The 18,603-nt window shown below is 41.5% G+C and overlaps 2 protein-coding genes across 6 annotated transcripts in view; one reads left to right on the forward strand and one right to left on the reverse strand.

Annotated features, from left to right (window-relative positions):
- The window catches only part of LOC147207884 (transcription initiation factor TFIID subunit 4), an 80,310-nt gene extending 77,064 nt beyond the window's left edge, over positions 1 to 3,246 (forward strand). For both annotated transcript variants that reach the window (XM_086107494.1, XM_086107495.1), the window contains one exon: positions 172 to 3,246. In XM_086107494.1, coding sequence (XP_085963620.1) covers positions 172 to 348 — 177 coding nt within the window. In that variant the 3' untranslated portion in view covers positions 349 to 3,246. The remainder of the gene's footprint in view (positions 1 to 171) is intronic.
- Positions 3,247 to 4,139: 893 nt separating this feature from the next.
- The window catches only part of kctd15b (potassium channel tetramerization domain containing 15b), a 37,540-nt gene continuing 23,076 nt past the window's right edge, over positions 4,140 to 18,603 (reverse strand). For all 4 annotated transcript variants that reach the window (XM_086107499.1, XM_086107498.1, XM_086107497.1 and 1 more), the window contains one exon: positions 4,140 to 6,846. In XM_086107499.1, the coding sequence (XP_085963625.1) occupies positions 6,688 to 6,846 (159 nt within the window). In that variant the 3' untranslated portion in view covers positions 4,140 to 6,687. The remainder of the gene's footprint in view (positions 6,847 to 18,603) is intronic.

Here is an 18,603-nt window from a genome sequence, read left to right on the forward strand (position 1 = left end):
ATCTACAGGTAGACACAATAATGCTGGAAAAAGCTTAAAAATGATTTATCTTGGTCATTGTTTTATTTGATGACGTCACTAGAACGTTTTTGAACCGGCGCGAGTCCTTCTATAGGACATGTACATATCAGCGATGCTCATCATCTTCCTCCGTTTCTCTTTCTCGTCAAGCTCTCGGGCAGCGCTGCGGGATCGCCGGCCGGGTCGTCGTCCACGCCCTCGTCGTCGTCTCGCCAGTACGCCCGCCAGCGCATCACCCGCGTCAACCTCAGGGACTTCATCTTCTACATGGAGCAGGAGCGAGACACGGCCCATTCGCTGCTGCTCTACCGCGCCCTCCTCAAGTAGCCGCCGCCTCCTCTTCCTCCTCTTGCCACGTGCCTTCAGATCAGGTGTCAGCTCGGTGTCTCCATACGCGCGCACGTCGTCAATCGGCTTCCATATTCACAAAAGGAAAACGGTCGGAAGAAAATGTCACCCAAAACGGCTTCGTCTGCGTCTTTGCCGTCTTGCTTTTCACGTTCGCGTAGGGACGATTGCGTTTTAAGGCCGCCGTGCATTTTTAACGGGTTGTTTAAAACATTTTAACAGTCCATCGAGTCCAAGTCAGGCTTGAGGTTTATCGACCACGTGTCAGTCTAGCAGATTTCAACAACACATTTCCCTCACCGTAAATGTAAATAGTTGGGTTACATTTTTATTTAAAAAATTTTTTGGGGTCAGTTGACATGAATGCGTATGAGTATTATGAAAGTGAACATTTTATCACACCACATTTTAGATCCGTTTTACGAAGGTGTACGAGGGCCAGACTGATGACCACAATCATTTTTCTTTGAAAAGTTGTAATGTTATGGGAATACAAGGTCCTTTTTATTTGGAAGTACAATGTGGGTAACTCACTCCTGACCACAGAAATGACACTTTAATGTAAATTAATCATTGTATAGCTTGAAGTCAATTTTTTATCCTCTCAAAATAATTCCACACAGCCATTAATGTCTGACCTGCTGACAAAAAAGGAAAAAAAAGTGAGTACACCCCTAAGTCAAAATTGTTTGTATGCCCGTCCGTCGTCATGCCATGACCGCTACTCCATGACGACATGACGCAGCTGGCCGATGTTCGAGACCTTGTGCTCGTCCACCTTTAAGGTCTAGGGACCTGTTTTGGCCAGTTCAAGTTTACTACCCGCAGTGGTGGTCCTGAAAGTGTGTTTGGAGTAATTCTCATGTTGGAATAATACCTTGGGCTCCAGACAATAATGCTCCCAACACGCTCGAGGTTATTCATCAAAAAAAAACAAATTCTTGGTCTCGTCAGACCACAGAACATGGTTCTGATCATTTCATGTCCTTCATCTGCTATCTTCATCAACCAGCAGCACTTATTATGCAACAGATTTAGAAGTGGCTTTATTTTCGGACGACAGCCAATTTGAGGCCAATTTTTTTTATGGTCCGTTTTCATCAGATCCTCAGAGCTCTTTGACACAAGGTGCCATTTTGAATTTCCCTTGAACAGCATGGGCGACTGTGAGAGCGATATCAAATTTAACGCACCTGCCACTCATTCATTCGTAAAACTTTGCCACACCAAGTGTCACATGACATGGGGTGGGGGGATAATCCAAATTGCACATTTTCACTGTGGGGTGTGCTTACTTTTGTTTTCTGTGGTTTAGAAAACAATGGCTGAGTGTCAAGTGAAAAAGAATTTCAGAAAACAAAAATATCAGGGCCGTATGCTATTGTACTGTATGTCACGTTAAAAATGAAAACTGGATTGTTAAGAGTGTGCATATTTTTTCCCACAAAACAAGCCTTATAAAACGAGCATTTTCTTTCTGAGAACTAATAATGAACTTTGCATTTTAAGTCTTTCTAGCTTATTTGTCAAAACGTTTTAATTTTTTCTAAAACGTTCTAAAAAAAAAAAAGTGTCATTTGTGTTATTTTGTGATAAAGGATATATAGTTTTTCCCTGAAAGACTTTGCCCCATCCCCCTAAAATGAAATCTTATTTAATTTCATAATGTAATTTGTGACAGAGACATTTAAAATCACAAAAAAAAGGATCTAATGAAAGTTGTTTTTAAAACAAAACTTATTGTCATTCCAGAAAAGAAAACAAAATCTGTTTTAGTCTTATTGTTATGCACCTTTTTAAAATAATATTATGTAAAACTTTTTTCCTCGAGTCCTTAGACTTTATTTTCATAACATTACAACTGTATTCTATTTTCTTTTTTTAATCATTTCAGCGGCTTCAATACGCCTTCGTACACTTTTATTTTGTTCACCCGTTAGTGTTTGTTACCAGACGGGCCCGTTGCCATAGTTACAAGTTCAACCCACACACTTTGATTTTATGACTGCAGACGTGTGCAGTTTGTGCAAATGTTTGAAGAACAAAACAACAACAAAAAAGAATGTTTCAAGTCTGTCAAGTGTTGAGTGAGGCATTCAGGCTTGTTGTTACACATGATCTTGTATTGTTAAACTATTTTATAAATGTATAAACACAGAATCATTCTTGTACGTTGATGTACGTCGTTTGTTTTCATGACTGATAACTTAATGTAATATCTCGGCCTATGCAGTTTTTGTCTTTGGAAGAAATGAAATATTTCAAACCGTTGGTTGCGCTCTGTTGTGAGTTTTGACAGCACTTTTATTTTATTATATATTTTTTAAGTCCCCGTTTTAGCTGACAACTTCAAGCTGTCTGTTTAATATTGCTCAGAAATGTCAACTGTTAAACACAATTGATCCTGTCCTTCAAAAGTCACATTTTGCATTTTGCTTTCATTTTTACATTTCATAAGTTGGCTTTTATGCACATTTCCTCTATTTTCTGCTCTTTGACAAGCACAACAGCAACAATCTTGACTGATTATTAATATCTGTTTTCTTTTTTTTTTTGATAATAACAATCTCATTTGCTTTTGACATTTTTACCGCTTGCAGTTTTTTTTTTGTTGCCAAAACCTTGGGACAATATTAAAAAGAAAACAACAAAAAAACAAACAAAAAAGGGAAAATAAAACTTTCACTGTATGAATATTTTGTAAATACTGTTTACAAGACTTGTGTGTTTATTAGAACCACGTTATTTTTGGTAAACTCTTGTACATATCTTGAGATTTTCCTCTTTGTGTGAAATGACAAAAAAAACCAACAACAAACAATACTGATGTATTTGTACCTATTTTATAAAGGAATAAATAAGCTGTTTACTAAACTGACAAAACGCTGCCGTTTGTTCATTTCTTCAGCATTAAAATGTCTCCAGCAGGGATGGGATGCACACTGTGATCTCCCCCCGAGTGCAAAGGGCTCTCCATTGTCCGAACCACTTGATCCTCACTAGGGTCGCGGGGGGTGCTAGAGCCTATCCCAGCCATCTCCGGGCAGTAGGCGGGGGACACCCTGAATCAGTTGCCAGCCAATCGCAGGGCACACACAGACGAACAACCATCCGTGCTCACACTCACACCTAGGGACAATTTAGAGCGTCCAATCAGCCTGCTATGCATGTTTTTGGAATGTGGGAGGAAACCGGAGTACCCGGAGAAAACCCACGCAGGCCCGGGGAGAACATGCAAACTCCACACAGGGAGGCCGGAGCTGGAATCGAACCCGGTACCTCTGCACTGTGAAGCCGACGTGCTAACCACTGGACTACCGGGCCGCCGCAAAGGGCTCTCTTGCATGAAAAATACCATTCAAGGATGGCACAAAATTACTGAATAAGAAACCAAACTAAGACGCAATAACTCATTTCGTGCATTTTTTTTCCACAAAAATTAGCTCATTCAAAATGTTATATTGAGGTACAATCTTTGCCCTGCGTGTCTTTCTAAATCTGCAAAAAAATAAAAATGATGCCTGCTCATGTTGTAGGATCGGGCAGTATAAGACTAAGTACAGCTAAGTTTGCCATCTAGTGGTGACTGGTGATATCACAACTTAAAATTACAATCGACCCCTGCATCGTGGCAGTTCGGCACTCACCGATTAGCATATCTATCTATCTCTAAAATATTTTAAATGCTAACAGCCACCCTAAATTTCTATTGAAACATTTTTTGTTAAAACTATTAAGTATAGAATTAGCAAAGACGACACACGTGGCAATACAGTACATCATTTTATTATCGCAAATATGCCAGAAAAGTCAAATAAAGACACTGCAAAATGAACACATGCCCTTTAATACCACAGTCTAATTGTTTTTAAACACTTTAAATAATATACATTATTATCATTATTATTATTACACCTTTTAAAACGCTTCAGTCTTTATGTACACAATGAAATGCTTAGATGTATTGTCATTCTTTTTCTCCTTTTTTCTTCTGGTAAAAACACAAGTCCGAATAATTGGGTGTGCCAAGCACTGGCCCATGACTTCATGTGGTTCGGAGTATTCCGAGGGGTGCAAGGGGGTGCGTTTATTGCTGCCAAACCAAATAAATAACACCCCATGGAGAGGAAAACACCGTCTTAAGCGGGTTAAAATCAAACCCTGGAAAAAGTCATTCCCAGAGGAATGTTTTAGGAGTTGTCATTTCCACTGGCGCAAGAGACCAACACGCTGAGCTCCAAAGTCTTGGTGAAAAATGTGGTTCCATTGCAAGAGCGCCCCCCATGGAGAAGAGCAGTACTGCTTTGTTAACAGTGTGGGTGGCCGACGCTACCAACATTTTTCTCCCGATCCGGGTGGGGAAAAAAAAGACGGTCTATTTAAAAAAAAAAAAAAAAAATGCAGCCACAAACATCCAATCTTCCCATCACAGTGTGTGTGAAAAGAAACAAAGAGCATGTGGAACATGACGCACAGGCCCAGCGCTTTGATGGAGAGAAAACATGGCCCGCCCACGACCGCTTCTTTGAGGGGAGCACAACCGCCCCGAAAAAAAAGAAAAGCTTTGCCAAAAAAGACGCTCCTCCGCTAATCTGACAAGATGGAAAGTTGGTGGCTCTATTGTGGAATGTCAGTCATTTAAGCAGTGAGGGACCCCCCCAGGGGGGACAAGGGAGCTTTGGAGCAGCACTGCACGCACCCATTTAGATTGTTTTTTTTTTAACACACGATTTAAAAAAACAAACAACAACAAAAAAAAACATCTTTGTACAATCAATAAAATACGCACCCTGTCAGCTTTGGTACCTACTGTGTAGTTTAAGATGACTTGGAAAGGCCATGTACACACAAACACAGGTTACTTTACTTTTTTTTTTGGATAATTTTTTTTTTCATATGAACACATTTTATGCTCATGTGTATGTGCGTGTGTTTTCAGCGAACATTTTTCTTTGTTTTTTCTTTTAGTTGAAACTAAACATTGTGGACATTCGCTGATGATTTTTACATATTTTTTGTTGGGGCAAAAAAAAATTTGTTTTTGTTTTTTTCCATAGGTTGAGCCACATTTTGGTTTTAACCTTTGACTTGATTTTATTGTTTTTATCAGACAGAAAAAAAATATATTTTTTTAAATGTGGAGATACCAGGTTTTTTTTTTTTGGTAATTAATTAATTAGCAATGCATTGTATTTTGGGAAGGGCAGCCCGGTGGGCCAGTGGTTAGCGCATCGACCTCACAGTGCAGAGGTTGTGGGTTCGATCCCGGCTCCGGTCTCCCTGTGTGGAGTTTGCATGTTCTCCCCGGGCCTGCGTGGGTTTTCTCCGGGTACTCCGGTTTCCTCCCACATTCCAAAGACATGCATGGCAGGCTGTTTGAACACTCAAAATTGTCCCTAGGTTTGAGTGTGAGCGCGGATGTTTGTTCGTCTCTGTGTGCCCTGCGATTGGCTGGCAAGCAGTTGAGGGTGTCAGCCTACTGCCCGGAGACAGCTGGGATAGGCTCCAGCACCCCCCCGCGACCCTAGTGAGGATAAAACCGGTTCAGAAAATGAATGAATGGATGTATTTTGGGATGGGGGTAAAAATAGTACTCGTGCAGGACAACAACAAAAAACAATTAAAAAGAATACCTGTGTGTATGTGGGCATGGCAGAATGACAATGTGTGAGACGTTTTATAAGTGCAAACAAAAAAAAAAGTTTACAAACATTTAGAGTACACCTCCTGCTTGATGAGACATACTGGTAAACTATCTCCGCCTTTTATTTTATTTTATTTTTTTAACATTCAATAAAACGGAGACTCCAAGTCCTCTGGAGATATGTTGAACGACAAGATCAATCGACATTTTGTGTGTGAGGAAAAAAAAAAATCAAAGCAACAAAAAAGCGACCCTATCTGGAATGCATTGGCAATTGCTTCCTGCCAAAAAAAAAAAACGCTTTCTCCCAACATGCTCGGGGGAACCAACACATCCATCTGTCCGTCCTTCATATTTCAGAAAGGAGAAGAAGACACTTAACATTAGAACATGTGTCCATCCTTTTCCGAGTAAAAAAAAAAACAAACTTCCGAAATGATGTGTGTCGGTGCACCCGGTGGTCCTTAAGATTCAAGTAAGCTGCTCATGTGTTTATCTGCTCTTTGGCCGGAATTCCAAACCTGTTTTTTTATTTTTTGGTTTTTTTTTGCGTCTACATTCCCCTCAGAGGGTTGGACGAGCCTCTGCTAGTACGTATTTAGGGTGTGGGTGTTTGTGGTCGGCGGTCTGATTGTGGGTGGAGGGGTTGCCTGGGCAGTCCCATCCCCGCCGCTCTAGTCCAGAGGTTCTTGTTTTATCCTGATGGGCGTGTTGATGGAGAGACTCCGCCGGTCCTCGCGGCACAACACGTACTCGCTGAACTGTGACGAGTCCACGCCGCCGCCGCAGGACGCCGCCACGCTGAAGCCTTTCTGGAAGAGACGCTCCAAGACCTTGAACGCGCACACACGCAAAAAGGAAGAGACCCCAGTCAGCAAAGGCATCTGGCATGAAGCTGGCACAGCTGGCCTTGAGTCGGCACTGGCATAATGCATGTGGGGCGAACACGGCCCAGGAGTGGCAAAGGAGGCACTGGCTTGACTCTGGCAAACCAGATGAGGGTCAGTTGTGGAGTGAAGTATTTGGGCCAGAAATCGATTTACAACTCTGGCCCGAATATGGCCAGCCAGTATTGAGCCACCCTTATATGCAGTTTCAGATTTATTTTTTCAACACACAGCCTTGTTTTACAATTGCACACCGATGCGGAATTCCATTCATCTCACACACACACACGCGCACACACACACACACACACACACACACACACACACACACACACACACACACACACACACACACACACACACACACACACACACACGCCCGAGGTTCAATCAGGCCCGCAGGACATTTTAAAAATGAAAAAAAAAATGAATAAAAAACACAGAATTAATATTTTTAATAAGGTGCAATTCATTGAGTATCCGCTAGGGGACACAGTTTTAACCAGAGAAGAAGACAACAGAAGCCTCAGTCCGTCACTGAGACAGACCCATGACAGCAGACACTATCAATAGCACTCTGACATTTACACATTTAATAGTACTCTCTTTAGTTTGTAAGGTGTAGGCAAGGATTACATTTAGATTTTATATGCACGTGTAAATGGTTTAAAACTCTCTATAAATCTTGTTTAATCATAAAGTGCATTACTATATTTTTCAGTACTAATTACTTAAACTTAAAGTTTGTACAATCAATGGGATCAGTTGCAATGCATATGTGAGAATGATAAAAGTAAATTGCACATTTGTTGAAGGAAATGTAAGGTGCTTCATGAAATGTTTTATAAAAGATACGTTCATTAAATTTCAACATTTTCCAAATGTTTTTGTGCTTCTTTATACGGAAACAAAGAAAAGACATATTGTTTTGGTTGTTTATAGCAAAGTATGGTATCATTTTAATGGTCCGGCCCACTTGACAATATACCGAGGCCGTATGTGGCCCACCATGTGAAATGAGTTTGACACCAGTGATGTATAGTAAGGTGTTTTTAGCCGAAAAAAACAACCATGTACAGAAAGGCGTTTTTAGACGAAAAAAACGACCATGTATAGTAAGGCCTTTTTACCGAAAAAAATGACCATGTTTAGTAAGGCATTTTTGGACGAAATTTTTAGCCGAAAAAAACAACCATGTACAGAAAGACGTTTTTAGACGAAAAAAAACGACCATGTATAGTAAGGCGTTTTTATTCGAAAAAAAACGACCATGTATATTAAGGCCTTTTTACCCGAAAAAAACGACCATGTATAGTAAGGCCTTTTTGGACGAAAAAAATGACCATGTATAGTAAGGGGTTTTTACCCGAAAAAAACGACCATGTATAGTAAGGCGTTTTTCGCCGAAAAAAACGACCATGTATATTAAGGCCTTTTTACCCGAAAAAAACGACCATGTATAGTAAGGCGTTTTTACCCGAAAAAAACGACCATGTATAGTAAGGCGTTTTTGGATGAAAAAAACAACCATATATAGTAAGGCTTTTTAAACCGAAAAAAAGGACCATGAATAGTAAGGCGTTTTTGGACGAAATTTTTAGCCGAAAAAAAACGACCAGGTATAGTAAGGCCTTTTTGGATGAAAAAAACGACCATGTATAGTGAGGCGTTTTTAACCGAAAAAAAAACGACCATGTATAGGAAGGCATTTTTGGATGAAAATTTTAGCCGAAAAAAAACGACCATGTATAGTACGACCATGTATAGTAAGGCGTTTTTAGCCGGAAAAAAAAACGACCACTTATAGTAAGGCCTTTTTATCAAAAAAAAACGACCATGTTTAGTAAGGCGTTTTTGGACGAAATTTTTAGCCGAAAAAACCCACCATGTATAGTAATGTGTTTTTAGCCCCAAAAAAACGACCATGGCATTTTTGGATGAATTTTTTTAGCTGAAAAAAACGACCATGTATAGTAAGGCCTTTTTGGACGAAAAAAACGACCATGTACAATAAGGAGTTTTTAGCCGAAAAAACGACCATGTATAGTAAGGCGTTTTTAGCCGAAAAAAAACGACCATGTATAGTAAGGCGTTTTTCGCCGAAAAAAACGACCATGTATAGTAAGGCCTTTTTACCCGAAAAAAACGACCATGTAAAGTAAGGCGTTTTTACCCGAAAAAAACGACCATGTATAGTAAGGCGTTTTTGGACGAAAAAAACAACCATATATAGTAAGGCTTTTTAAACCGAAAAAAAAGACCATGTATAGTAAGGCGTTTTTGGACGAAATTTTTAGCCGAAAAAAACGACCAGGTATAGTAAGGCCTTTTTGGATGAAAAAAACGACCATGTATAGTGAGGCGTTTTTAACCGAAAAAAACGACCATGTATAGGAAGGCATTTTTGGATGAAAATTTTAGCCGAAAAAAAACGACCATGTATAGTACGACCATGTATAGTAAGGCGTTTTTAGCCGGAAAAAAAAACGACCACTTATAGTAAGGCCTTTTTATCAAAAGAAACGACCACGTAAGGCCTTTTTGGACGAAATTTTTAGCCGAAAAAAACGACCATGTATAGTAATGCGTTTTTAGCCCCAAAAAAACGACCATGGCATTTTTGGATGAATTTTTTTAGCCGAAAAAAACGACCATGTATAGTAAGGCCTTTTTGGACGAAAAAAACGACCATGTACAATAAGGCGTTTTTAGCCGAAAAAAAAAACGACCATGTATAGTCATTTAGCTGAAAGAAACGACCATGATTAATAAAAAAACAAAAGCAACTCCACGGCTCTATGTGGTGCTTTGGCTCAGTGGTAGAGTGATGGAGTGCCACACCAGAAGTTGAGTGTTCAATCCCTGGTTGTTGCAACAAAGTCTGCTCTTTAACCACCATATACAACTTATTTGAGGAAAATCAAAAAACAACCCAAAGGTGGGTTAGCTCAGTGGTAGAAAGCTGATGTCCCAAACCCAGCGGTTGGGTGTTCGATTACCAGTGTTTGCAACAATGTCACATCTCTTTAACCAGCATTTGCAGCTTTATTGAAGAGAACACAAAACAAACAAGACGTTATGTGGTAGTGTGCCTCAGGGGTAGAGAAACCATGTCCCAAACGAGCGGTTGGGTGTTCAATCCTCATTGTTTGCAACAATATCCCTTCTTTCTTTGACCAACATGACAAGTAAGGCTTATTGAAGTCGTTTTTTGTAACGTAAGGCGTTTTTCACTGAAAAAAACGACCATGTATAGTAAGGGGTTTTTAACCGAAAAAACGACCATGTATAGTAAGGCGTTTTTGGACGAAAAAAAAAAAACGACCATGTATAGTAAGGCGTTTTTAGCCGAAAAAAACGACTATGTATAGTAAGGCGTTTTTGGACGAAATTTTTAGCCGAAAAAACCGACCATGTATAGTAAGGCGTTTTTATCCGAAAAAAATGACCATGTATAGTAAGGCGTTTTTAGCCGAAAAAAACGACTATGTATATAGTAAGGTGTTTTTGAACGAACTTTTTAGCCGAAAAAAACGACCATGTATAGTAAGGCATTTTTAGCCCAAAAAAAACGACCATGTCAGGCGTTTTTAGCCGAAAACCCCCCCGACCATGTATAGTAAGGCGTTTTTGGACGAAATTTTTAGCCCAAAAAAACGACAATGTAAGGCGTTTTTATCCGAAAAAAAATGACCATGTATCGTAAGGCATTTTTAGGTACAGTCAGGCAAACGCCTTACTATACATGGTCGTTTTTTTGGCAAACAATTTCGTCAAAAAACGCCTTACTATACGTGGTCATTTTTTTCGGATAAAAACGCCTTACATGGTCGTTTTTTTCGGCTAAAAATTTCGTCCAAAAACGCCTTACTATACATGGTCGGGGTTTTTTTCGGCTAAAAACGCCTGACATGGTCGTTTTTTTTGGGCTAAAAATGCCTTATCCCAAAAAAGATACATGGTGGTTTTTTTCAGGTAAAAAGGCCTTACTATACGTGGTCGTTTTTTTCGGCTAAAAATGCCTTACTATACATGGTCGTTTTATTTCGGCTAAAAGTTTCGTCCAAAAACGCCTTACTATACATGGCCGTTTTTTCGCTTAAAAACGCCTTATTATACATGGTCGCTTTTTTCGGCTAAAAACGCCTTACTATACGTGGTCGTTTTTTTCGACTAAAAACGCCTTACTATACATGGTCAGTTTTTTCGGCTAAAAATGCCTTACTAAACATAGTCGTTTTTTTCGGCTAAAAAGGCCATACTATACATGGTCGTTTTTTTCGGCTAAAAATTTCCCCCAAAAACGCCTTACTATACATGGTCGTTTTTTTCGAGTAAAAACCCCTTACTATACATGGTCGTTTTTTTCGGCTAAAAAGGCCTTACTCTACATGGTCGTTTTTTTCGGCTAAAAATTTCCCCTAAAAAGGCCTTAGTATACATGGTCGTTTTTTTGGGATAAAAACGCCTTACTGTACATGGTCGTTTTTTTCGGCTAAAAATTTTATCCAAAAATGCCTTACTATACATTACATGGTCGTGTTTTTTTGTCCAAAAACCCCTTACTATACATGGTCGTTTTTTTCGGCTAAAAAGGCCTTACTATACATGGTCGTTTTTTTCGGCTAAAAATTTCCCCTAAAAACGCCTTACTATACATGGTCGTTTTTTTAGGATAAAAACCCCTTACTGTACATGGTCGTTTTTTTCGGCTAAAAATTTCATCCAAAAATGCCTTACTATATATGGTCGTTTTTTTCGTCCAAAAAGGCCATATGATACATGGTCGTTTTTTTCGGCTAAAAACGCCTTACTATACATGGTCGTTTTTCTCGGGTTAAACGCCTTACTATACATGGTCTTTATTTTCGGCTAAAAATGCCTGACTATATATGGTCGTTTTTTTTTCGGCTAAAAATGCCTAACTGTACGTGGTCGTTTTTTTCGGCTAAAAACGCCTTAGTATGCATGGTCGTTTTTTTCGGCTAAAAACGCCTTACTATACATGGTCGTTTTTTTCGGCTAAAAATGCCTTACTATACTTGGTCGTTTTTTTCGGCTAGAAAACGCCTTACTATACATGGTCGTTTTTTTCGGCTAAAAATGCCTTACTATACTTGGTCGTTTTTTTCGGCTAGAAAACGCCTTCCTTTTCATGGTCGTTTTTTTCGAGTTAAAATGCCTTACTATACGTGGTCGTTTTTTTCAGCTAAAAACGCATTTCTATACATGGTCGTTTTTTTCGGGTTAAAACGCCTTACTATACATGGTTGTTATTTTCGGCTAAAAAAGCCTGACTATATATGGTCAGGGGTTTTTTTTCGGCTAAAAACGCCTTACTATACATGTTTTGTTTTTTTTTGGGCTAAAAACGCCTTACTATACATGGTCGTTTTTTTCGGCTAAAAACAGCTTACTATACATGGTCATTTTTTTCGGCTAAAAGCGCCTTACTATACATGGTCGTTTTTTTCAGCTAAAAACACCTTACTATACATGGTCGGGTTTTTTTCGGCTAAAAACACCTTACCATACATGGTCGTTTTTTTTTTTTGTTAAAACGCCTTACTATTCATGGTCGTTTTTTTCGTCCTACTATACACGATGGACCAGTTAGCACACCAGTGGGGATTTCAAAAGACTTGAAAAATTAAAAAACAAAAAAACAACCAATATGTGCCACTGAAAGCATATTCCATTAATCCCTTCAAGCCCCCACCCCCCCAAAAAAGACAAATGTTTTCATAAAGAAAAACACAAAAAACAAAAACTCTATCTATTGTGTAAAAACAACATTGGAGCACCTGAGCTGTGCATCTTCAAAGGGGGCGTGGCCAAGTGACGGACATCCGTTCAGGCCGACTGCGGCTCCTCGCAAGTGTACTCGTTTTGTTTCTGTATGTTTGAGTGACTTAAGTGTTTTTGTAACTTGCTTGTCACTTGACTTTTGTTTCCCTCCACCAGCTGTCCGCTGGATGTTTATTTTCACACTTACCGCCCATTCACCGTGCCGTGTGTCAGCGTTTCATGTTGGCTCAAACTACGGTAGCAGTTGGACGGGGAAGTTACGTGCATCCTTATTCCCGACACGCGAACCCTCACACACATACCTCCACCCACCCTGGCGGCTTACTCGTCTCACCCCGGCCTCCTCATTACTGAAATTATGAGCTCCAGTAATCACCTCGCCGAGCTCGCCCCTTGAACGCACCTCGCCTCACACTCTCCGCAACCCTTTGAGCTCGTGGCCTCGCTGCGTCTGGCCAATCAGGCACCGGCCGGTGTCATGAATAGTGCAGCGGTGGTGTGAAGTCTCCCAGCCCCACGGTCCCGTTCCGTGTGAAAAGGTGGGCGCCTTAATGACGCGCGGCTCATGTTTTGACTGATGATGGAGGAGTTAGAGTCTATCTTGGAAAAATACCTGACAGACTTCCTGCGATGGGTTAACTTTGAGCGCTGGCAGCCCGGTTAGCGCGGCTAGCGTCGTACAATATAATGTCAGGGTGATTACATCATTTTTTTTAAATAGCATCCTTAATTAGCATTTGAACATTATTTCAGGACAATTGTATTGTCGTGGTCAGAACCAGCACTTTGTGATGGCAGTAAATGCCCCCGACCTCCAAACACAGTCTGGAAAACGAGTTAAATCTGCCGTTATGCTGCGACACACTGCCGGGAACAAGTGACTCCAGGACCAATTTCAGCCTTAGTTTCCAATTACGGTTCCAAAGCAGGTTTAAGGTGTCAAAGCAGAGATTCAAACTCGGGTTAGGATTTCAAACCAGGGTTAGGGTTTCAAACTATTGTTCGGGTTCTCAATTAGGGTTTCAAACTAAGGTTAAGGTTTCAACTAGGGTTAGGGTTTCCAAATATGGTTTTGAATTTGTGTTAGGATGTCCAATAACGGTTTGGTTTTCAAAGTCGGGTTTCCAATTAGGGTTACAGTTTCCAGTTAGGATGTCAAATTATGGTTAGGGTTTCAAAGTACGGTTTCAAGGGCTGCAGCTATTGAATATTTTATGTATTTGGAAATCCCCCTGAAATTTCGAATTGAGTATTCGCCAATCGCAGGCCACACAGAGACGAACGACCATTCATTCGCACTAGGAACAATTTGGAGTGTTCCATTAACATGCCATGCATGTTTTTGTAATGTGGGAGGAAACTGGAGTACCCGGAGAAAACCCACGCAGCCGCTGGGAGAACATGCAAACTCCACACAGGAAGGCCGGAGCCAGAATCAAACCCTGCACCTCTGCACTGTGAGGTGGACATGCGAAACATTTGCTCACCGGGCCACATAATAATAATGATAATGGTTTTAATTCATCCAACAACATCATCAACTTAGATTTAGAAACTTAGAAGACAGAAATGACATGTACTCATCTTTGAAATATTGTATACAAGTTGCCTGCAATGACCCGTAAGATTCAGCAGGTGTCCGTACAGAGCAACGGAGTGCCCACAGGACAGACGCAGCTTCAATCCAGTAGGGGCCAAATGTCTTTTTGAGAATCAGGACAAGCAAAATCTGACGCGCCTTTACTTCCCACACAAAGTTCGGAGGATTTCCTCACGTCTTCCCCCGCCTCCTCCCACCTTTCGCCCCCCCCCCCCCCCCACATCCCACCCCCGTCAGCATCAGCGACAAATTCTGCGAAACAGAAGGGACAGCAGACAGCTGATGGTGAGAATGGCTAATTAAGAGACCTGCCCAAGCGTCACCACCCCCCCACTCTTCCCCATTTTTCTTTCTTCCTTTTTTTTTTTTTTTTAAGTCCATGACAGGCAAACGATTATGGAAATGATATTACATTGCCTTCTTTTATGGTTGCATCACATTGCATTTCTTCTCCCTCTGCGTGTCACCCCTTTCACACATCACACATGTGGGACTCTCGCTCGTCTTTGGGCCCGATCAATAAAGATAGTGCGGGAAAGGGAGCTTTATCTCAAAGCCATGGCAAGACTTTAGGATGTTGTTACATATCTTGACACTTGAGGATATTCAAGCTTTTAAGGCGGCGCGATCACGCCACGGGAGGATGAACACGGTTTGAACATCCATCTCTGATTGGCTCCGAGAGCTCCGGTCTGTATGTTAGCCTCTTCGAACTGATGACATTTCATCTTACAGGAAAGGTGCTTTTCTGAGGTTCCAAGGGCACAAAGCTATGGGTTATAATAGTTTTATTTATTCATAAAAAAAAAAAATGTCATTATAGCTTTTGTTTTTTTTAATTCACTTTTAGTTTCCGTATTTTCCACACTATAAGGTGTGTCGGAGTATAAGGCGCACCTTCGATGAAAGGCCTATTTTGAAACGGTTTTCATATATAGGGCGCACCACATTATAAGGCGCATAGAATAGAAGTGACAATCGTGGCTGCGTTATGCATCCACTAGATGGCGCTACGCTAAAGGTAATACAATACAATACAGCTTCATTTAGCTAGAGCTTTCACGACCGCTGCAGCTGGAACAAAGTGGTTGAGAGAACATTTAAAATACAGTCATACCTCGGTTTTCGACCATAATCTGTTCCAGAAAAACCGATTTGTTCGAAAACCGAAACCACGCTCTTTAAAAAAAAAATTCTTTATTGAACACGTCTGCTCACAATGGAACGCTACACGAGGAAGCGTCACTTCCTCGTCTACCCGAGGAAGCGTCACTTCCTCGTGTAAGGAAGGTGAGAGGAGTCAAGTGGCGCATTCAGTTTGGTCGAGAAACAATTTTCTGTCGTAATCCGAGGCATAAAAAAATCGAAATTTTGGGTCGAAAACCGATTTGATCGAGAACAGAGACGTTCGAAAACCGAGGTTTGACTGTACTACATCCAAGAAATTTGAATATTGATCCATACAGAAGGTGCATCTTTCCAATCTTATTTGTATTACTTTTGTTAGTTTTCATTGACAATACTAAGTTGCAGTTTTTCCAAATTTCGGAAAAGCCGGAAAAGAAAACTTTCACGGTTCACAAAGACTTTAACGTCTCGCCTGCTTTTCGTGCTCCCTGATTCCTAAACACGCAAAACATCATCAACCTCCTCTACCCAAGCGCGCACCCCGAAGCCGCCTCGCAGAGCCGTCGCTCAACCTCAGGGTCGCCGTGGGAACGAGGAGGGCGTACGCATACTAAACCTGGCCCCTCTAACCTCTCAGCATCAAACATTGGAAAACAGAGTTTAATGCAATATTGATGGCCACGAGAGTACACACACACACACACACACACACACACACACACACACACATGGGCTGAGAACTGATTGACACATTGCTCCATGAGAATTAATATACTTTCACTTGAAGTGTTTTATATGAAGCATATTGCAGCGCTGTAGAGTTGAAGTCATTTAGGTACATTGACCAAGTCGGGAATGCACATCCAACACTCTTTTCATCGCACCTTGCAAATCTACCAACATAGTGTGTGTGTGTGTGTGTGTGTGTGTGTGTGTGTGTGTGCGAGCGCTACTTCAGATTGATGGACTTGTAGTCTGTGTGGTGTGACATGTCAAAGGGTGTTGCGGCGTGTTGCGTTGGCCGCGACGGAGGCAGGCGAGGGGACAAGGGCCCCTTCGCCGCCACTGTCACATTGATGAAGGACGGATTGGCCGTGCTCTGATGTGAGCGCTTCATCACTGTGATGTATGGACCAGTTTGTGTGTGTGTGCGTGTGTGTGAGTGTGTGTGTCCGTAAGTCTGCCCGAATGTTTTTCCTCTGTTAAGCGCCTTTGCTGTTCTGTATTTTTTTTCACCTCCCACACTGGAAAGACATCAGAGTGCAGGTGGTTTGCATTATTCTCGATAATACCCGCTTATGACTTCACGGGGGAAATCACAAGGCGAGGCATGGCTCTTCACCCCAACAAGAAGACTACACGCATTGATGTTTTTTGTTTTTTGTTCTTTTAGGAGAATAAAGTCATGTTAGCAGATAAAAATTGCCACTTTACAAGAATGTCATGATATGAGGAGAACAGTAAGCTTGACATCAATAGTGTCATAATACCCATCCATCCATTTTCCGATCCGCTTTTATCCTCACAAGGGTCGCGGGGCGTGCTGGAGCCTATCCCAGCTGTTTTTCGGGTAGTAGGGCAGGTGTACACCCTGAACCGCCAGCCAATCGTAGGGCACACATAGACGAACAACCATCCGCGCATACACTCATACCCAGGGACAATTTCGAGTGCCCAAACTTCCTGCCATGCATGTTTTAGAGTGTGGGATTAAACAGGAGTACCCGGATAAAAGCCAAGCAGGCACGGGGAGAACATGCAAACTCCACAAAAAGCCGAATAGTTAGGTGGATGACCTTCTCATAAACTGTACACAAAGTAAGGAAATTCCAGTTTGGTGTATACTTTTTTGGATTGTCACAATGTGTCCTGGCACTAAATCTTATGCTGTTGGAAAATGTGCTTGCTCCGTTTTTACGTGGAGACACATTTGGTAGGAGCAGCATGAGGTGAGTTAGCCAGATGTGTCTGGCTCCATGTTCCTAAAGCCCTGAACTATCATTTTCCTCTCAAGACACCCAAAAACACTTTGTTCCAGACGGCACTGCCTTCCGTCTCCCCCGACAATAAGCAATCCTCTGCGGGCAGGGTGTGGCTGCGTGCCTTCCCCTGGGTGGGTGGGGTGGGGGGTGATCTTTTCACTGTAATCAGATGACAAGCATATTGTCTGGCGGCAACGTCCCAGACTGCGTTGCTAACCTTCCTCGTAGCCCGTGGGAACAAAGTTTTGGAAAGATCTCCCCTTACACTGAAACGTACTGTGCGTGTCTCGGGTTCCTTCAGGCCAAAGTCTTGACTTAGGCCCACTGTGTGTATATTTGCTGACCGAAGAAAACAAAACCACATCGGCCTCAGAGTGCAGAGGTGCAGGGTTCGATTCCGGGACACTGCGTGGGTTTTCTCCGGGTACTCCGGTTTCCTCCCACATTCCAAAAATATCCATGGCAGGTTAATGAGACACTCGGTATTGTCTCTAGGTGTGATTGCGAGTGCAAAAGGTTGTTCGTCTATGTGTGCCCTGCGATTGGCTGGCAACCAGTTCAGAGTATACCCGCCTACTCCCCGAAGACAGCTGGGATTGGCTCCAGCACGCCCGTGACTCACATGAGGATCAGCGGATCAGGAAATGGATGGATGGATGAAGAAAATGGAACGTGAACGCCTCACAAGAAGGCAGATGAACTGCCTCCGTTCTCGGGAGCAGCCAGCAAAAGATTACTGGATACAATTTTAAATGTAACAGAAAAAGTAATATGAATACATTATAATGAGGTCATTATAATGAGGGTTTGTTTTTGTTTTTTGATTTAGAAAAATTGTAAGGCACATCAATTTTTTTTTTCTTTCAGTTTGAAAGGGGTGTCTATGATGTCCCATTCATTTGGAGATATTTGATGATATTTGCCAAAACGGTGCCCCTGAGTTCCCTTTGGTTAATTTTAATGCAAAGTGCCACAGTAGGAACGGATATGATGTTACGTCGCTGACTGGCCCGTACCCAAATTATGCTGCCAGCTTTCCGCGCTCACTTTGCGTTCTGGATTTTTAGGCATGCATAACTCCTGTTCATCCGTATTTTTTCGCTTGTTAATGAGAACTCCGTACGCTTTGCATTCCACCATGCAAGCTTTTAATCAAAACCCAGAATCGAAATTGTAGAAGGAATT

The sequence above is a fragment of the Hippocampus guttulatus genome, chromosome 3, assembly GCF_054856545.1.
Source record: "Hippocampus guttulatus isolate MCC_2025c chromosome 3, RoL_Hgut_1.0, whole genome shotgun sequence".
In the NCBI taxonomy this organism is placed as follows: domain Eukaryota; kingdom Metazoa; phylum Chordata; class Actinopteri; order Syngnathiformes; family Syngnathidae; genus Hippocampus; species Hippocampus guttulatus.